At 41.4% G+C, this 21,525-nt stretch overlaps 1 protein-coding gene across 1 annotated transcript in view; it reads left to right on the top strand.

Annotated features, from left to right (window-relative positions):
• The window catches only part of LOC147898878 (U-box domain-containing protein 44-like), a 46,147-nt gene extending 34,876 nt beyond the window's left edge, over window positions 1-11,271 (top strand). The window contains exon 3 of the mRNA XM_087379334.1: window positions 9,438-11,271. Within this exon, the coding sequence (XP_087235460.1) occupies window positions 9,438-10,933 (1,496 nt within the window). The 3' untranslated portion in view covers window positions 10,934-11,271. The remainder of the gene's footprint in view (window positions 1-9,437) is intronic.
• The last annotated feature ends 10,254 nt before the right edge of the window (window positions 11,272-21,525 follow it).

Genomic DNA, 21,525 nt, shown 5'->3' with positions numbered 1-21,525 from the left:
GGTGGACACTTTATAGAATCTTCCAAAGTCCAAAAGGCAGCCACCTTTTTGAAGGGCAATGCGCTCCAATGGTGGACCAACCTTCTCTTGCAAGGCAGAGCACCTACCACTTGGGTCGAATTCAAGCAAGTCTTCTCAGCAGCATGGCTCACTGCCACTTTTGAGGCGGATATCATGACCGCCTAGTACAAGTTAGATGCTACAAATTGCAGAAATTTGGAGGACTACATACAATAAGAAGTTTTGGGAAGCCCTGTTGCCTGTGAATTCTTACAGACATGTACCACTGTCCGAGCAAATTAGAAGAATAAAAGGCCCTAGCCCATTGCTGGTCTTTTGCCAGACTTGATTGGGGCTGATTTCAGAATACAGATGCTACAGAGTTATGATGGGCATGGGGCAAGATAAGAGACTTGATAGCTTTGATGTTTTTCGACCCGGGAGCCAAGGCCAACTTCATCTCTCTAGAGCTGGCTGGAAAGTTGGGTATACGGCCAGAAGAGATGGGTCCTTTGTGTGATGCAGATATGGCTTGTCCGGGACTTAGCTAGTCAGTTACTCCGGTGATAGGCAAGCTACGGATGCATATTCAGAGCTACGTGGACACATAAGAGTTCTATATTATATCGTTGAATTGTTGTGATGTGTTACTGGGGATACCTTGGCACTTTCGTGTTGGGGCTGTTTTGGATACAAAGAATAAAACAATCATAATCACTCACCGTGGCAAAACCCACGTTCTTGATGCTAAATTAAAGGGAGAATCCATCCCTGTTGTATCTGCTTCTGCCATTGGCTACGTAATGAAAAAGCACCTTTCAGCATACTTAGTGTTTGCATTTGAAAAGAAGTCCGTAGAAGAGGAGTCTCATTTTTCTAAGCTGGAAAAACAGCGGATCACCCGTGCTCTTGGTCCAGAAGAAGGATGGATCCTGGCAGATGTGCATTGACTACAGAGCCCTCAATAAACTTACCATTAAGAACAGATTCCCTATACCGAGGATAGATGACATTTGGATAGGTTACAGGGGTCTGGAATGTTCAGCCGCATTGATCTGAAGAGTGGTTATCACCTCCTTACAAGGTCAGTGCAGCCCAGCAAGAGGAAATTATGAACCAGGTAAAGGACTTGTTGGAGAAGGGGTTGATTCAGCCCAGCTCTTCACCTTACTGCTCACCCGTGCTCTTGGTCCAGAAGAAGGATGGATCCTGGCGGATGTGCATTGACTACAGAGCCCTCAATAAACTTACCATTAAGAACAGATTCCCTATACCGAGGATAGATGACATTTGGATAGGTTACAGGGGTCTGGAATGTTCAGCCGCATTGATCTGAAGAGTGGTTATCACCAGATCAGAATTCAGCCACAGGATGTCCACAAAACAGCATTTCGTACCACATTTGGTTTGTACGAGTTTCTTGTCATGCCATTTGGGTTAACCAATGCACCTGCCACCTTCAACAGAGTGATGGACATGATTTTTAGAGAACACCGAGCCTTTGTTGGCACTTTCTTCAATGACATCATCGTGTTCTCTCAGGATGAGGTTGAACATAAGAAGCACCTGGCAATTGTTCTTAGGGAGCTATGGAAGCATAAGGTGCTTGTCAATGCGAATAAAAGTGAATTTTTCATGCATGAGATCAATTTTCTCGGGCACATTGTTTCCAAGGATGGAGTTAGGATGCACCCCGCCAAGGTAGAGGCCATCAGGAATTGGCCATACCTGAAGAACATCCATGCTTGTGCTCGTACTACAGGAGGTTCATTTGGTATTTTGCAGAGATTGCATCTCCTTTACATGCCTTATAGAAGAAAGAGGTCACTTTCAGGAGCTTTCTCTGCAGGAGGTTCATTTGGTATTTTGCAGAGATTGCATCTCCTTTACATGCCTTATAGAAGAAAGAGGTCACTTTCAGATGGTGTCCCAAAGAAATTGCAGCTTTTGACCTAGTGAAGAAGAAACTCTGCTCAGATCTTGTGGTTATTTTTCCAGATCTTCGCAAACCCTTTGCTATCCAAGCAGGACGACCAACATTGTTCTTTGTATGGTGGTTAGGACTTTAATGAAGGGCCAAGTGGCATGCATGCAAATGTATGTGCTCCCCTTCACCTACCATCTCTCTCCCTCACTCTCCTGGAAGCATCTTCCACGCCTGGGAGAAGGAGAAGACTGTGTTGGACTTTTTCAGTTGTTCTTGTGCAGTTTTTAAGCTGTTTCAGTTGTTTCAAGCCTGTTTTCAGCTGTTTTAAGCCTGTTTCAGTTGTTTCAAGGCTAGTACACACTTCTAAGAAGTGCCAGAAGTCATTTTTTGACTTTTTGAAAAATTTCGTTCGGATTGTACGGATGCCCGTACAGCTGTACGGAATTCGTACGAACGTGTCCGGCTGCCTCCATCAGGTGCCCGAGGTTGTCTTTTGCTGTTTTGGACCTTTCTCCACGTGTTTCTGGTTGCATGGTGGCTGCTGGAGCTGTTCTGGACCAATGCAGGCTGCAGGAGAAGCTTTCTCTGCTACTGTACGGATTGTGGGAGCACGGAGATCGAGGCATCATATCCCAAGGTCGAGGCTTTGGGGTAGATCTGGTTACCTGTTGACCTCTACAGCTCTTTCTTGCATTCTCTCTGCTCTATTCCTTCATTTCTCTCATCTCTCGATAATTGGAAGCCTCTTGCATCTTGCGGGGAGCCTGGACAAAGGATAGGTGTGAGGAAGGAGCTCGCTCCTCTACCACAGACAGCGGGAATTGGTTGCAGGTTCTGTTTTTCCTTGTTGTTTCTTGCTTTGCAGCTTTTTGTAGTGCATGCGTGGTTGAAGTGACTGAAGCTTGCATTGTGGCTATTTATGAAGTTTATGACTGAGTAGAAGAAGATCACTGCCCTTTTGTTTATTGAAGGCCAGTTTCAATTATCTTGATGTTCATGATGTCTGCATGACAGTTTTTTATGTATCTGATGCTTGGTTCTTTGATAGTGGTGCTAGCAAGCACATTACTTCTTGCAGGGAGTTATTCAGGGGATATTGTATTATATACGTTGATATGCATTAGCATTATGTCAAAGAGAGCAAGGTTCTATCTAGAGAAAAGTTTGAAGCTTTCCGCAAAGCTTTGGGCTTACTTGCGTTTGGTCATTGAGATCACTACTTGTACATTAGGACATTGTCACTGCAAGGGGGTGTTGGAAATTGTCATGGGGACTTGAATTCCGTAACCATGACCATAGTTGCACGCCGAAACGGAAACGGGGGGAACGGGAATGGCAGAAATGCCAAAAATGGAGTTTTCGGGCCGAGCCGAAACGCTGAAACGAGAAACGGCAATATGTTCTATTTTTTGTATAAAAATAAATTTATGAGAAGGGGGAGGAGAGTATGAGTAGTAGGAGGAGGACTCAAGGAGGAGGAATCAAGCAGGAGGATAGAGAGGAGGAGGAGGAGGAGGAGGAAGAATATGAGGAGGAGAGGGGGAGAGTCTGGGGACTTGGGAGGAGGAGGAGAGTATGGGGAGGAAGAGGAGGGACACCAAGAGAATGAGGAGGAGCAGGAGGATGGAGAGGATAGGGTAGGAGAGTGGAGAGTAGAGAGGGGAGAGGCTAGAGTAGGAGGATGGAGAGGGTATGGGAGTTGAGAGCCTGGAGTGTGTTTTAGAAAATCCAAAATTTTTTTTTTAAAAAAAAAGGTAAAAAATTCAAATTAAAGAAAAAAAGGCAACCAGAAATGCCGTTTCACTGTTTCAGAAACAGTTGGCGTTTTCGTTTCCGTTTCCGTTTCAGCCGCAAGAAATGGAGTTCCGTGCAACTATGACCATGACTACTTTGGCTTTCGAGGGCTAGCCTAGGGGAAGCGACAATTCCCATAATTCCCTAGGAATGGGTTCAATCCTTAGGTGCACCCACTAGGCCCAAGTGCTAGGCCAAGGCAAGGAAAAGAGGTCTAAATGTTGGGCCCAAGGAAGGCTAAAGCGTGTCATTGGTGTAGTGGGTTAGGACTTTAATGAAGGGGGGGGAAATGTGCCACTTGGCAAAAGCCCTTGCACCTCCTCCTATCCTTCCTCCCCTACACTCATTTGGACGATGGTACGGCTGATTGCGGGCCGTTTTTGTTCTGTCTCTCTCATGCATTTCGAGGTGTCCTTGCTTGTCTCTCTTGGCATGCATCCCAAGGATGCTTTCTCTCTCTTTCATGCTTCCCAAGGTGGAGATTGCTTGCTTACGGAGCTGATTCCCTGCTGTACGGACCTGATTCCTTGCTGTACGGACGTGATTGGCTGCTGTACGGCCTGTTGAATGCTTCCCGAGGTCTTTCTTGCTGCTGCGTGCATTCTGAGACTGATTCCGTGCTGTGTGGACTGTACGGACCTGCTGGGCACTTGTTTTGAGGCATTTCTGCTGCCAAATGGGTTGTTTTCCCTCTCTATTTGACCGATTTCTCTTGTTGTCCTCCTTGTGAATCTGCTGTCCCCTGGAGGTGTTCCAGCATGGAACAGAGCACCTGGGAGCTGGTTGAAGGCATATGGAGCTAGCTCGAGTCCATTTGCTTAATTAAAGCGCACATAGCAATGGCACCCGTTAATCGTTAGCGCTTTTGCTTCTAGACTAATCCTAGTCTCAGTGGGCGTCCCCTCCAAGCAAACATGGGCACATAACACGAAACAAATTCTGTTGGGCGTTGATGACGCCGGTGGGGATGTCATAGTAGCTAGTCCCTGCTGTGCGTGATGGAGTTTATGGTTTTCAATCTTATGAGTGACTATCGTGAGATTGAAACTGTTGGAGATAAGTGCACACTAAGTGTACTATTTCCTAGTCTACATTTGTCTAAGTCTAGTCTAGTCTTTGTGTCTTGAGTGTGTGCCATGTGGCACCTCTACAATTATCCCATAAGCACTCTTGCTTTATGTCTTGTACTTTGGCCCATATATTCATGGGTCACATCATTGCAATCTATCTGTCTAGCTTGTGTCTTGTCTACACTCTTCTTAAGGTATTTCTTGTCTTTCAATCTTGTTATTTCATTTCTAGTTTCTAGTTCTTGCTTCCATATTCCAACATGGTATCAGAGCCATGTAGATTCCTCTTCTCTCTCCTCAGTCTGCTGTAGCCATAGCCGTCTCTTCTCAGACTTTTGCTCCGCTCAGCTGGTCGCCATCTCCATTTTCTGCTCGTCTTCTTCACGCTGCTATCGTTCCTGCTCAGATCTGCCCGCCTCTTTCTGCCCCGCCATCACAGCACGCCATTGCGCGCCAGATCTGCGCAGTTCCGCTTCAGATCTGCGCACCATCTCTGCCAGATCTGAGCGCCAGATCTGCGCAGTTCAGCTCCAGATCTGCGCCCATCAGCTCCCGCTCCTGCACCTGCATCAACGTACGAGAGTGTCCGTACAGTCCGTACAGTCCATACGACTGTACGGAATCCGTACCTACAGTCCGTACAGTCCGTACGACTGTACGGAATCCATACCTGCACAGGCCGCACTTCTCCAGCTGCTGTTGGAGATCTGCGCCATCTGTTCGACCTCCTGGACTGCGCCCCTTTTTGCACCTCTGCCTGTGCCTGGGATTAAGGTACTGTGCTTTGCCTCTTTCAGTTTGCTGAGCAATCTCTCTTTTTTGCTGGTTCCTCCTGCTTCGATGGGCTGTCATATGCTATGGCCTTGACAAAGTGGTGAGAGAACCGGCTTCTTGGATCTCTCCTTTCATTTATTTCTGCAATATTGTAAGGGAATAGACACTGCCCTTGCATCCTAGCAAGAGGTAAGACCTTCCCACATGGCATCTTCATCTCATTCTCTCATATCTATTGACAAATTCAATGGGTCCAACTTTCATACTAGGCAAATCAAAATCAAGTGCCATCTTATGAAAGAAGGTCTTTGGGACATTGTTCACCGTGCTGCTCCCGAAGGTCCCGACACTGAGCAAGTTGTCACTGCCAAGAACGACAAAGCCTATGCTATCATATTGCTCGGCCTTGGAGATGATTACATTCATCACATCTCCGACATACAGTCTGCTCCTCAAGCATGGATCACTTTGGATACCCTTTTTGGACCCCGATCTAAAAACTCTAAAATTGCACTTATGATCTCATTCTTTGATCTACATATGCAAGAAGGAGCTACTATAGCCTCTCATGTCAATTATCTTCGCAGTCTTATGGTTCAGCTTGCGTCAGTCAAGTCTCCCATCTCCGAAGATATTGCTATTGCTGTGCTTCTCAAAAGCTTACCTGACACCTATGCTACTCTTGTCACTACCTTCAAGTATGACAATAATCCTTCTCTTGAGGGTATCATCAATGCTCTCCAAGAGGAAGAAAGAACTCAACAACGAAAGGTTTGATAATCACCGGGAGAGGGACTGCTACTCCAAACCCTCTACATTAGCCTCTGCATCTACCTCAACCCATGTTGCTGCAGCATCTCCATCAACAGATCCTGTTGTTCCTTCCTCATATGATGAGAAGTGGGCTTTCTGATAACTTCTATTTCTTGTCTACCACCTTGACCACCGATGATGTAGGTCAAGGGGTTCTAGTGTCTTGGTCTTTCTGTTTGACTACAGTCAGTCTTCTGTCTATCTAGTCTTATCAATCTATCTGTCTTTCAATCTGACTATGTTTTGTTTTAGATCCATCTTGTCCCTACCCTTGTGGACCCATATGAGGATATCACTTGAGGAGGGGTGTCTCAGGATCTTTGTCTGTCATGTCTTCTATCTTGTCTCTCAGTCCATCAGTCTTTATGTTTGTCTTCTAGTCGTGTCTTTCTGTCTTACTCCTAGTGTCCACTTAAGGAGGGTGTTGGAGATAAGTGCACACTAAGTGTACTATTTCCTAGTCTACATTTGTCTAAGTCTAGTCTAGTCTTTGTGTCTTGAGTGTGTGCCATGTGGCACCTCTACAATTATCCCATAAGCACTCTTGCTTTATGTCTTGTACTTTGGCCCATATATTCATGGGTCACATCATTGCAATCTATCTGTCTAGCTTGTGTCTTGTCTACACTCTTCTCAAGGTATTTCTTGTCTTTCAATCTTGTTATTTCATTTCTAGTTTCTAGTTCTTGCTTCCATATTCAAGGTATTTCTTGTCTTTCAATCTTGTTATTTCATTTCTAGTTTCTAGTTCTTGCTTCCATATTCCAACAGAAACTGCACTATGTTGTGTTTTTAGAGGATGAGTTTGGGAATGTTTTTGGATTCATCTAGGTATATGCTTCTGCCGTATTAGCGGACATGCAAATTTCACCTTGTGAAGTTTTCGTCCAAGTTGCGGCCTGCTGGTATTGTGATAATTCTTTCTATCTTAAATGATGCGTTGCCCTATCAGCTAGATTTAGATTTAGATGCTCGTTTGGGAGAGACTAAAATGAAATCGTTTAGACTTCACAAGTAGTTGTAGCTTGAATGAAGAGATTTGGACTACTTTTTGATTAGCCTTCTCCTTTAGTGCTAGCCTTCGTCATGGCTGAGTTTGCCCTTCACCTCCGGAGTGCCGACAGAAACTCAGTACGGAGACTTTGTATAAATGGATGCTCAAGTATGTGTGGGTGTGTGGATTTGTATGTGTGAGAGCATACTTTTATACTATGGTCTACACCCACTGTTGGGCGTTGATGACGTCAGTGGGGATGCCATAGTAGCTAGTCCCTACTATGCGTGATGGAGCTTATGGTTTTCAATCTTATGAGTGACTATCGTGAGATTGAAACTGCACTATGTTGTGTTTTTAGAGGATGAGTTTGGGAATGTTCCTGGATTCATCTAGGTATAAACAAATTCTTTGGTCGACCGAGGTCAACCCTCTTGATCGTAATTAAAGGGCTTGACCATCAGTTGAAGCGCCTTAATTATGGCCAAGTCTCTCCAACCGAGGTTGGCACATCTTGGTTAACTGAAGGTAACGCTCTTAGCGGAAGCCAAATGTTGTTGACCGAAGTCAACACTCTCTGACCGAAGTTAGCGCTTTGGTTCTTTGATTAACCGTAGTTAACCATCTTGGCCTAAGCCAAATCTTCCTAACCGGGGTTAGGCTTACTTAATCGGAGTTAAATATCTTTGACCGAAGCCAATAATTTGACCAAATAAATATAACTACAGTTCTAGTATGCACTAGGGATTGGATGCAGTTTGAAGCCAGCAATTGGCTTAGACAGTGGATTTGCTAGTGAAGCAGAGTGCAAGGGAGTGCGCCCTTGTTGTAAAAGCATTTTTCGATTGTTAGAGGAATTAAGTAAAGACCGAAAGGGGCGTCAAAGCATTTGGGGCCAATCTGTGTCTCTTGCATTTGGTTTTTGAGCAGGGGCACTCTAGCCTCCCTTTCAGTGTTTTCAAAGGTTGTTTCTAAGTGATGTATCTAATGGAAGTGGCTGGAAATGATGCAATGTGGCTGTAAATAGTGTGGATGCTAAGATAGTTACAGTTTACTGCCCTTTAGTTTACTGAAGCCTGGTTTCAAAGATATTGTAATATTTAAGGTCACTAGTGACCAATGTAAGAATTAGCTAGGAGGGATTAGAGCCACATTTTCTTTATCTAAGGTAACCACAATTAGACGTTGAGTTTTAGGTGTGTGTAGGATCTAACCCTAGTTTGGGTTGCCTTAGGGTTTTGTCATGTTGACAACCCTTTTGGTGGATTCTTACGTTTCTCTCTCTCTCTGTGCTCCACCCCATCTCCATCAGGGAGGACTATGGGGCAGATGCTCCATTGGTGTAGAGTTTGAACTTTGGCCATTCGCATACGCAGCCAAGGTGCTAGCTCTTCGCTTGTTGAGCGCTTATGGAGCAATTTCGGCAACATTCATATAAAAAGAGGAATAGGCTTCGGGTTCCGGTTTCTGTGGGTATTAGAAGTTTAGAGCTGAAATGGAAAGTTTAGAGCTGTTAAAAGTGAATTTATTTTAATATCTTGGTATAGTTCCATATAAATTGATGGTGTATCAACTGAGGTGGCGTTCTCGTAACCCCTTCCACATTTCCCCATCCCGAAATGTTCAAGGTTTGGCATTGGATGTTCCCAGAACGTTCCAATATGCTTGAGCTAGAAATACAGATTCCATGAAAGAAAACTGATGGTGGGGGCCTTCTAGAGTGTGCCCTCCACACTTGAGAATATCTCCCTCTGTTTGATGATTTTCATTGTATGACGCTCCTAGAACATGCATGTTGTTTAAACGAATTTTAGCTGGTAAAAGTCCATTTCCCAATTTCCTTTTAGTATGGGGTAATGCTGAGATCATGCCTTCTGTGATAAACCAAGTCTACTTTATTTCTATGGCTGTTCATCATCTGTGAGATCTTTGAGAACCATGTTTGTCTTCTTTTACCCTCCAGAATTAGCACCTTCTGGATTTTGAAATAGCACACAGAATGCATAAACACACGCTGAAAAGTTGAGTTTTGATAAGATTTGCTATTTTGTTTTCATTATTTCAGGATCAGACATGGACAAGATACTTATGGCCAGTGCATTAGCCCGGATGGGTCTCACAGAGCAAAGCAAGGCAACCATAGCAATTGAAGGCGCTATACCACCTTTGGTGAAAATGATTTCTGTAGGTAAGCTTGAGGCCAAGACTGCTGCTTTGGGAGCTTTGCAAAACCTCTCAACTCATGCTGAAAACCGTGACCCTATGATCGGTGCTGGGGTCATCCCCCCGTTGTTGCAACTTCTGTTTTCTGTAACATCGGTTTTGATGAATTTGAAAGAGCAAGCAGCAGCTACGCTTGCCAATCTGGCAACATCAACTTTATCTGGAGCTAGAGCTGATGCTTGCAGCAATATCCTTGATTCAGATGACAATATTTGCCAACTTCTTTCATTGCTTAACTTAGCCGGGCCCATCATTCAAGGACACCTTCTCCGAGCTCTTTATGGGATGGCATCCCCCCTTACAGCCCTTTCTGTAAGAGCTAAGATGAGGGAGGGAGGAGCAATTCAATTGCTTTTACCTTTCTGTGAGGTGAATGATGTGGATGTGAGAGTAAATGCTGTGAAGCTGTTGTATAGCCTGTCGCAAGATGGGATTGGAAGGGAGCTAGCTCAACATTTTGGGCAAACCTACACACAGGCCTTAGCAAAGCTTCTTGCTTCTCCGAGGGAAGATGAAAAAGCTGCTGCTGCAGGTATCATTGGCAATCTTCCTGAGAATGATACACACTTGACAGAGATGCTGCTCCAGGCAGATGCCTTACCTGCTCTTGTTGAGTTACTCAGATTTGGGGGTTCAAAAACTTCATCAAGGAGCTCAAGGAATCAACTCATGGAGAATGCTGCTCGAGCATTAATTAGGTTCAGTGTGCCCTCAGATGTGAGGCTGCAGCAATCAACTGCTGAGCAAGATGCTATTCCACTTCTAGTACAAGTACTTATGGTTGGGTCTCAACTTGCGAAGAAGCAAGCTGCTGTTGTGCTCGGCCAATTTTCTGAGAATTCAACAAAGTTAAGTACTCCAACAGACACAGTAGAAGGCTGCTGGTGCTTCCTTCCTAGAGTTGAAGCAGGCTGTAAAGTTCACATGGGATATTGCACAGTTAGAAGCTCATTTTGTTTGATTGAAGCGGATGCTGTTGCTCCTCTTGTACAAACACTAGAGGAAAAAGAAAGTGAGGCTCATGAAGCTGCCCTTTCTGCTCTTGCAACTCTGATGAACGATGAAATTTGGGAAAAAGGTGCTCAATGTGTTGCTGAAGCTCAAGGTTTGAAGCCAATAATCAGATTGCTTACAGTGGGGACTGCAGGGGCAAAAGAGAGAGCAGCATGGATGTTGGAAAGGTTTTTTCGTGTTGAAAAGTATAGGCTGGAATTTGGAACTCAGGCTCAGATGCCCCTCATAGACTTAACTCAGAAAGGAACCTCTACGACAAAATCATTGGCAGCAAAAGGCTTGGCACATTTGAAAATTCTTCACAACCAATCTTCCTACTTCTAAAGCTTTGTTTCAAAGCCTGTATTTTCTGTACTTTTCAAGGAGTCATAAGCAGAGCTGCAATGTGATTGCAGTGTCTGATTTCTGTGAAATGGAGGGCTTCTGTCAACAACTCAATGTACTTTGTGAGGAGGTGACTATGTATATCTTCCTGTCCGCATCCCAAGACGATGAGTTTTTTGTCAACCATAATGTTAATAAATGAAGAGGTCTCCGTTGGAGTGCCGGATGGATAGGCCTACTGTGGACAGTACTCCTAGAAGATTTCTACAAAAACGCATGTCACTAGTTGTATAGTCATGCCACTAAAAAAGTTTCAAATTATGCACTGCTGAGGCTCATTTGTTATGCCTCTCACTTGTTTCAACTTATGGAATTTACTCCCAAGTGTTGCTAACTTGCGATTGTTCTTTTGTCCTTTTTGGCTACAGGTCTTCTAATAATATCCATCTCTCATAATATATCATGCTTGTGAACTTCTATGCTAAGTAATGAATTATGTGACAGTACTTGAATTAAGAAAGCTATCTGGATATGTGCTTTATTGGCATATTAATTTTGAATAGAAATAGCTCCTCACCACAACTGATTATGTCCCTTGTTTCCCTTGCTCTGCCTGTGTCTCTGATCTCTTCCTTTTCTTAGCTTGCTACCCCAATCACTTGTTCAGCCTTTGCTTCTGTAACCAGCAAGAGGATAGGTGGTATATTTTTTTGAATTGATCTCTATTACCTTTTTGGAAAAAGTCCTTCAAGGACTATTGAACATCGTTTTTACAGATTATTCCCATACGTGGGTTCAAGCTACAGTTTTAAATCCAATAAATTCTCAGAATTATACATACAAAGTTGTTTCTTAATTCGCAAGATCATAAATTCATCCAAAACCCATTGTAAGGTTCTAAATATTCTCCCTTAAACCCACCTTAAATGTAGGTTTTTGCAGTAGTGAATCTGTTGGGCAACGTAATTTTAAAGAAATGCATCTCGGGGGATATCTCAGGCTTCTCATGGACACTTGCCCTTGTATAACAAATTTTGTGCTCAAATGTGCCTAAAGGCCTTCGATTTGTTGCTCTTTTTGTTGGGTAAATTTGGAGTAGTTGAGTTTTTTAATGTAAACCGATGGTAACTAATGGATTTGGGGCTTTGCCCTTTGTATTCTTCTTTAATACAATTTGTCCTCCTTTTGAGGTTAAATGCCATGTTTGGATTGCAAGTAGTGCAGTAAATGATTGCCATAAAGTTTAGTATTACAACTAGAAACCCATTGCCATTGCTTTCATAAAAAGGGGCATGATGATCCATAGTATGTAGCATCCTTTTAAAATAACTAGGTTGCGGTAGGCAGCCTTTTTGCTGTCATGGCCCCAACTCCAAATTGAACTTGAATCCTCACTATTATCCAATTGGAGTTTTAGTGAGCTTTTTAGGCAGCCGTTCCGTCATGGCCCAGCTCCAAATTGAACCCGAATCCTCACTATTGTCCTATTGGAGTTTCAGTGATCTTTGTCCAACAATTACTCAATCAACTAATGGCAAGAAACAAAACATGCAATTATCTCTCTTCTTATATAATAGATTTGCGGAAAGAATGAATAAAAAGAATGCTTTTGGGTCAATTTTGGAAGGAGTGTTTTAGTCCTTTAGATCAATCTAAAATCGAGGGCCTAAAATTGTACATGCGGCTTAAGGAGAGCTCACAAAAGTTTTGCTTTTCTAAAAAACACGTTTCAAACCCCGGGATCTTTATAAAGATCAACGTCTATAATCATGACACATGGCTTAACGAGGGCTTAGAAAAGGAAAACTTCCTTCTAGGTTGCCTATCGCAAAGAAAGAAATAAACACATAAACAAATATATCGAAGGCTTCACCATAGGCTTTGCCAATGTAAGGTAATGACTAGATTGTAAGGTTTTGATGACATGAACATTTGGAAGTGAAAAGTTCACATTGATTTGAGATGCTCAAGCAAAAAAGAAAAGAACACTAAGGCTTGCCTTTATAGGCAATAACAAAATGGCTACAAAGCAAGGGTGGATTAGGTTCGGTTTATAATTGAATTTAATGCATAAGGGAGAAAAGCATAGCACTTCTTTCTTTCTTTTGGTTGTGCTTTTCCTTTTCCTCATGCTACACATTGAAACCATCCATCAAGGACTAGTCTCACGTGGGGGAGGGAGAGAGCTTCAGTTAAATAATGGGGGGGGGGCATTAAAGAGGGAGGGACGTGTGAGATGGGGAGGAGGGGGGGGGCACTTATGAAAGGCATTAAAGAGGAAAGGACATCCCAAAGGAGGAGGGGGATGAGGGAGGATTTATGATACTGCTATAAGGAAAGAGGGATATAATATTATTTAATAGTAGCCTAGTGGTAGGGCTCACGCTTGGGAAAAACAAGGTTTTGGGTTCTTGAACGTTTGGGGAAGCCCGCTTGGACATAGTCTATACATAAAATAAATTAAGCCATGGAGAGACATAGGTTAATTATTGCATGAATAAATTAAGCCATAGAAAAACATAGGTCAATTAAAGTATATGTAAATTAAGCCATAGATAAACATAGCTTAACTAAGAAAGATGATGTTTATCATCTTGGGATGGCCATATATACATCCCCGTGGGTACATACAATTGTACTAAAAAGTACTTACCAAGAGATGATTTGTGAGTGAGCTTCACCAATAGGATCCTTTACTATTAATTAAGTCACACTCAGAACATGGTAAATGTAGAAAGATGTGAATTTTTTAGTTGTTGTATCATAGTACCAATATTTATTCTAGAACACAAAGCGTTGAAATGTCCTTTGTTGTAATTCAGATTTGTGGACCACATAATATTGAAAAGTATTATGAGGTGTCCATCTCAAAATTTTGGTTGAGTTTGATGGGGTTTAGTTTGCAGAAGTAATATAACAGATACCAAAACTCAAGCATGGTCTTTCCTACATAGCTGATTGTAGAAGGTGAGAAGACCCAGACTCCCCTATCTTGAACAATCAATAATCATTGGTGAAGGATCAACTTACGAACAAGGTAATCCTATAAATTAGGTGCAATAAGTAGTTCAAGTACCAATTTGAAATTCCATGAGTCAACACAGAGCTGTGACAATGTCAACTACCAAGAGTAAGTTGCAAATTTTGTAAAAAGAAAAAAATTTAGGAAAAGCTCTTTCACACGTCTAAAGTTACATGAGGAGTTGTAACTTACTTGATATGAAAACAAAAGAGTTCTCGTTGAAAACTTTTGGAGGAAAAGGCTCCACATGGTTTAATCAACACAAGATCAATAAATGTACAACTTGGAATCTACTTGCATTTTTATAGGGTCTTTGAGAAGAAAGCATGTAAGAAAATGTCAAAACGATATTTAAATTGGTTAAGGCAAAGGCTAGGTGACAAGGCTCATTACTTTGTAGCAAGAATGTGAATTCTTTATGAAACAACTAGAGCAACCATACGATGAGATATTTCTTTGAATGAATCAGGTGGAGAGAACATATCACACAAAAACCAATGATAAAATGCTAAGGAAAGCCATTATTGTTGGTGTAGGCAGAGCCTTTAGACTAGAGTAGAAGACAAGACACCAAGCAAAAAAGCACAGGTGGACAAAAAGTAGTGGATGGAAAATGGAAGTGGAGGTGGGGACAAGAGTTTGATGGAAAAAATGGTGGTGGACATTGGAGATGGTGGAAGTGATGGTAGATGGAAAGTGAGGGGATTGGCAGAAAAAGTATTGGTGGTGAAGGGGGACTTCTTGGTGGGACCTCTTTTGTAGGAAACCTCAATAGTAGGAGTCTCCACACCTTTTGTAGGGAACCTCAAGGGTGGGTCCTCTTTCCTAGGGGCTCTTGGGGTCTCTACACTTTTTTCTCTCTCTACTTTAGTCTTCCTCTCTAGTTCATGATTTCGCAAGTATGATCAGATCTTTTTTAGAGAATATTTTTTATATTTGTATCCTATTGAATTCTACACACCTACTTTTACTTTGCCGCTACTCCACACATAAGAATCTCATATTGGCTACACCAACCCTTGTTGCCACAGGGTAATAGCTACTCTACTTTACTCTGCCTCCATGCTAAATAAGGAAACAATAGGCTATTTCTTACTACTCAAGTTAACCATAGAACTTCTACGTGAGAGTGCATTTTCGCTAGTAGATTGTCTATCAATGACATTTCCAACCTAATTTGTATCAGTGTATCCATAGACTTCTATGTTTCTGTCCTTCTCATAGAACAACCATATCTACATCTAGCTTTCACATATCTCATGATTCTTCTCACTACATCTAAGTGACTTTTGCATAAACTAGTTTATGAATTCAATGTCATAGATCAAATTTGGTCTAGTTATGGTAGGGTAGATGAGACTTTCTACCATCTTGTTTTACATCATCATATCCTCAATGTATGCACCATCAACATCAAGCTATTCATTATGTATTTCTCCAGTATATAAAGCACATATTGTCATCGCATCAATTGAATTCCAATTGTATTGTCAGCATTTCAATGCCTTGAAAGTATCTCAGCTCTATGATGTCTTTCTTATCCATCCTCACCTATGCATTCTTTGATATATGCAATGTTCTCCTTACTTATCCATACTTTCATGTATCCAATGTTCTCCTTGTCACTTCTAATCACTATCAAATCATCCACATAAATGATCGTTACCACCACGCCTTCTCTGTATGCATTACATATAACGTTATGTCTGCATATGCTATAGCAAATCCAATGCTTATCAAGAGCTTGCTATTCCATTCATGCAATGGACTTGGTACTTACTTCCCACCCATTGATTGGTTTCTTGAACCTACATACATATTTGGTCAGAAAGTTAGTGCAGTAACTTCTCCTGAAAGTCGCATTGTTGTGGTGCTTACTAATATTATCAATGATTATGGCCCTTATTAGCTGCCACACTGTGTAGAGCGATTCATTAAGCTTACCTTGTTAGATAAAGATTGAAAAGCATTCCAGCCACCTTTGAATTATTCACTAGAGACCTTGAGTTGCCATGACCTTTTTGTTGACTTACGAGTGTAATGCTAGCTCCTTACCATTCGTGCAATGCCACAAAGTGGCATTATTTTCCTAAGCTTGCTATGTTCACACTATTAGCCTTGACCATAATCTGGTGATCGAGACAGAAAACATTTTTCACATCCATCTGCCACCACAATTTCCATGGAGCCTTTACTTGTAGATAATGCGATAACAGTCCTCATGGTTGTCATGTAGGCTATGAGACTGAAAGTTCCTTCATAATCCAACTAATATGTTTGAACATATCATTCTACTATAGGTCTCGTCTTGTCTCTTTCCACCAAGTTTTTGCATTGCTCTTCACTTTGTACAACCACTTGCAAATATCTAATAGCACTCTTCCCAATGAGTAAGTTAACTACTTCCCTCGTTTTATTTTTGACCAATTCATTTATTTCAGCATCCATAGAATCTCTCATTCCTTCTTACCAGCATCTTTTCAAAAGTTGGTAGGTTCTACATGTTGTATCCTCAATGTCATGTATTATAATGCATGTGCATATAATCATTATAGGTTAGCCTATCAATTGGATGTTTAACGTTGTTGATCTTTTCACGTGTGGTTCACTGCTTTGCAAATTTTTTTACCTTGCATGTGGTGGTTCATCTTTTTACTATTTTTCTCACCTAGTTTTTTGTTGCTAGAGTATCATGCTCTTCATAAATATACTCTCCTTATCGAAACTTATAGCCACTAGTTTCTTGCACTCTTCAATTTCATCCCTCTAACAGTTATCACATAACCTTACTATCTATGGATTACCACTTCTTATACTATCTAAATGTGCTTATGGTCTGAAAACATCCTCTATCAATTAACTATCAATGTGTGCATGTACTTCTTCCAAGTCCATATGCCCATATGACTAATTTTCTTCATATGAATCTTCAACTTTAGCATTTTGAGGTCACACGATTCAAACTAACATAAATTCTCTTATTTATTGAGTCATAGAATTTATACCCTTCTTCTCAAAAGGTAGCTAAGAAAGGTGCAATTCACATCCTTTGGCTCCATTTCCGGTATATGGCAAATCCAGGCAAGAGGCACTGGGAAGCAGTGAAAGGTGTCTTGAGGTATCTCAAGGGTACCAAAGATTTGTGCATATGCTATGGTAAGCAGGATGCATTGGTGCATGGTTTTACAGATTCAGACTATGCAGGGAATGCAGATAACCGGAAGTCTACTACCGGTTATATTTTCACATTTGCAGGAGGTGCTATATCATGGGTGTCTCGGTTGCAGAAATGCGTTGCACTGTCAACTACTGAAGCTAAATATGTTGCAGCCCACTGAGGCTTGCAAGGAAGCAATATGGCTTACTCGGCTGGTGGGAGATTTGGGCATTACAGGAGATATGCCGGTTTTACATTGTGATAGTCAGAGTGCTATCATGTTGGCAAAGAATCCGGTCTTTCATCAGAAGACCAAGCACATAGATGTGAAATATCATTTCATCAGGGAGGTACTGGAAGACAAGCGACTTGAGCTTGTGAAAGTGCATACTGATGATAATCCTGCAGATTTGCTCACTAAGAGCTTGCCTACAGAGCGGTTTGCACATTGCCGCCACATCATGGGATTAGGATGAGACCATTCTTATTATATGGTCTTGTATACAGTAACTGTATATTGCTGTAATTTTTATTCTTTTCTCCCCTTTAGGCACATTGGCCTTTAGGTGGGAGGTTGTTGGGGTAAAGGCACATTGCCAACCCTTCATTAAAGATAGGACACCTATGACTATCTTAAGACAGTCATAGGGTAAACCTAATCCTAATAAAACAAATGAGTTTGTGGTGTGGCTCATCACTTCACACCCGCACATTGGAGTCTTCTCTCTCTCTCACTCTCTCCCTCTTGCTCTTCTTCCCCCTTCAGGCCTTTCACTGGGGACCCTATTGCTTGACCCAGTGGTTCTCTCTCAAGGGAGTCTTGGATGTAGCCTCCAAATGCAGGTGCTAACCAATGCATACCATGTATGAGAAGAAGGGAAAACCCTATACTAGTGCCAAGGCAAAAAATGAATGTCTCGCATCCCACTGCACCTCTCAAAGAGGCTAACCCTCCCATAACCAAAGACACTATCATGACCCATCTTGCCTTGCCAATACTACAACAAGTAATCCTTGGCCAAGTGGCCCACTACCTTGATCCTCCACCACTCAAACATATCTAGGGCCCCATAAATATTTGATTCTCCAACTATCTCGAGTTGAAGAAGGCCTCCAAGACCCACTTTGTATTGTCTAGGGTAGTAGGGTCCAAGGAACCTATGAAAAAATGGATTGTAAGGGGTGCCCCAATCCTAGAAAGCAACACATACCAATATGGGTGGGTTGAGGCTCTTTGCAAGCCCTCTCACCACGAGTCTTAGATCGTAGACTTGATGCCATCATCCAAAATTTTTTCCCTCTTAGATGAGAGAGGGCTTGCACCATTGGTGGCTTTGCCTTGGTGGGGGAGGTGGATTCCTACTTGAACGAACTAGTAGAGCTGAACAACTATCCCACTATGCCCATCCACCAATGTGCACCCTTTTCCCTAGAATGAGACCCCCCTCATTTCAAACATCTAGATACCCTAGGAGGGGCTAATGCTCAAACTCCTTGGCGACATCATAGACTGGCCCAAATGAGACATTTAGACAAATGTTGCAAGAGCTTCCAAGGCCTTGAAATTGAGTAAGACCTCACACCACTAGCTTGCACAAAAGGGCTCTACTATGCATCAATTTGTTGATGGTGCGATCTCCTCCCTACCTCTAGGTAGAGGGGCCTATTTGTAGAAGCAATTAGATTTGTTACATATTGATCAAGGTGACTCATAGATGAGTACTTGACAAAGGTTAAAGAAACTTTGAGAGAAACTTGCCAAGATTGATGAGATAATTCATGACACTTATCGATTAATTATATTCTTGATGCATTACCAAAAGCCCACAAAAAGGTCAATTGTAATTACTATCCCAAACATTGACATTTTTTTCAATGAATGCTCAAAAAGGCTTGCTAAAAATAAAGAAAATAAAGATTTTGATATGTCTATGGCTAATGCTTCAACACAAAGTGCTAACAAGAAGGAATCTGCTAATAACTATGCTCAAGATGAATGGGCATTTCATGTGCAATGTAGCTATGATCCTTTGCTACATGATGTATGCATGCCAATAATAGGTTCAATCTAGGAATTATTGTCTACCAAGTGCTTGGCTCTAGTGTTCCTTATGCCATCTGATCCTGCCCACAAGAAATGCACACTAGTTGCATGAGCTATCCCATGCATTCTATTTGAAAACACTAGCGCAAGGCTATATACCATGTCATATCTAGGAGGACCTAGCTGGCAATGAGGTCCCTTCCTACAAGAGGGAGTCTGGCTAAGTTCCAATACAAAATCTTGCTCCACACACCCTCAAGAATGGATGCAATTTGTTGCTCTGCTAGGATGTCAATGCCCACTTAGAGACCTAAGTATCTCGTTGTCTACCCTCGAGGTATCCTGTGGAAGCCTAATGTGCCCCCCTAATCCAAGGTCTCTTAAACCTTCTCAGCCTCTCTCGACTGATTTGGTCCAATTGATCCTAGCCCGAAAGTCTAAGAAAATTCTATCTTGAGCTCCTTGGACTCCCTCCAAACTCTTTGTCTGCACTCCACAAAGAGTGACGTGTCATTTCCAAACTTTGAGATTCCTATAGCTCCTCCTCTTGAAAGACTGAGAGTTACCACCTATTGAAGTGTACTACTTGAGATCGCAGAAAATAGCCCAATGCCTATGCCACAAAGAGAATAGGAAAGAGGCAAGGGGCCAACTTGGCGTATTGAGTGGGAAAGTGCCACATCCCTTATCACCTTCCACCACACTACTACACATTCCTTATTTCTAAGGTGCCGTGTGGATGAAAACAAAGGTTAACATGTGGCAAAAGAAGAAGATTCCTTCAAGCATGTAAGTATGTTCTCAAGGAGGCCTCCTCCTTGTATGCTTTGTTCAAGCCGCCCTCCCCGTATGCTTTGATATTTTCCTTGAAAATTTATGGAGAAAAGAAAGGAAAGGGAGAAAAATAAAAAAGTGATAAGGTTTAGAAGTAATCTTTACAAATAATTAAATCCCTTGACTTATTTGGTACTCTTGTTGCTTCACTACATGGTGTAACTTCTTTGATAGCTTGCTTCTATTTTTCTTCCTTTATTGTCGCATTAATTTTCTAATTGACATCTTTCTTGGTTTAATACTTCAATATTAATGTAGTGAGGACACGATTATTGCTTCTACTTTTCTTTTCATATTAGTATTGCAATTTTTTGCTTGATGCTAAGAAGTGTTACTAATAGAAGTGTTACTAATATCACCAAGAGTAATACTAGCACTAGAAGGATGAGTACTACTACAAGAGACCTAACCTAAGTATATAGGAGGATAGATACGGATTCTCATGAAAACAAGAGGTTTGAATACTATAAAAAGCTGCAAAGAATAATTACGAGACTCCCAGAGCAGTTGAAGAACATAGCGACAGAGTATAATGAGCGCTAGTCCATACTTCTTACTGTTTGTATATCTTAGAAAGGTCAGGACGACCGATGGTATAGAGAAACGATAGAATATGGTCTATCAGCGACGAGTAGTCAGATATAACCAAGGTTTAAGCTTGCATGGTACTATGCTAATATATATATTTCCATGAAGTGTAACTGGGAAGAGCATATGGGTACACTATTTCGCGAATTGTCTGCTAGAGATGCAGAGCTTCGCAATTAAGAGATTGGCAGTGTTGGTCGAATGAGGAATAGTTTATACTGTGGGAACTATGTTCTACCCCATAAAAATAATTCGTAATTTGACCTTATATTTTTTCGTAAAGATCTAATACATTGGAGGACTAGAGTATAGGTTGTAAACCATTGATATTCTGTTGATGGTTGGGAATATAACAAGTAGTTTTTGCAACATTTACAAATGTATTAATCTTTGAATTAGAAGTATTAATCACTATGCAGGATTAGAAGTATCATTTTGTAAAAGAGACAGGCAGCTAAGATTGGACAAGTTGATTAAATGGTTCAGAGACATGGACGGGGGTCATCCACACCCATAAATATATACCAATGACTAAATTTTTAAAGGGAAATCAGATTCATGCTAATAATGATTGAGAAAGGGAATAAGAAGTATCATTTTGTAAAAGAGACAGGTAGCTAAGATTGGAAAAGTTCATTAAATGGTTCAGAGACATGGAGGGGGGTCATCCACACCCATAAATATATACCAATGACTAAATTTTTAAAGGGAAATCAGATTCATGCTAATAATGATTGAAAAGGGAATTTAGAAAAGAGAAAGATGGACAAAATATCCTTCCAAAAGAATATATAATAAATAAGAGTTTTAAAGATATATCTAAACTATATATATATATATATATATATATATATATATAATCATTTAATATATGTATATATACAAACTACGGTTAAAAAAGAGCATTAACTAATAAACAAAGAAAAAAAAGAGGATTATATATATAT

Source organism: Dipteris shenzhenensis, chromosome 9, assembly GCF_047967505.1.
Source record: "Dipteris shenzhenensis isolate YYH24624 ecotype China chromosome 9, Dip_SZ_1.0, whole genome shotgun sequence".
Lineage (NCBI taxonomy): Eukaryota > Viridiplantae > Streptophyta > Polypodiopsida > Gleicheniales > Dipteridaceae > Dipteris > Dipteris shenzhenensis.
The sequence above is the reverse complement of the archived record's forward strand: the minus strand, read 5'-3'. Positions and strand labels throughout refer to the sequence as shown.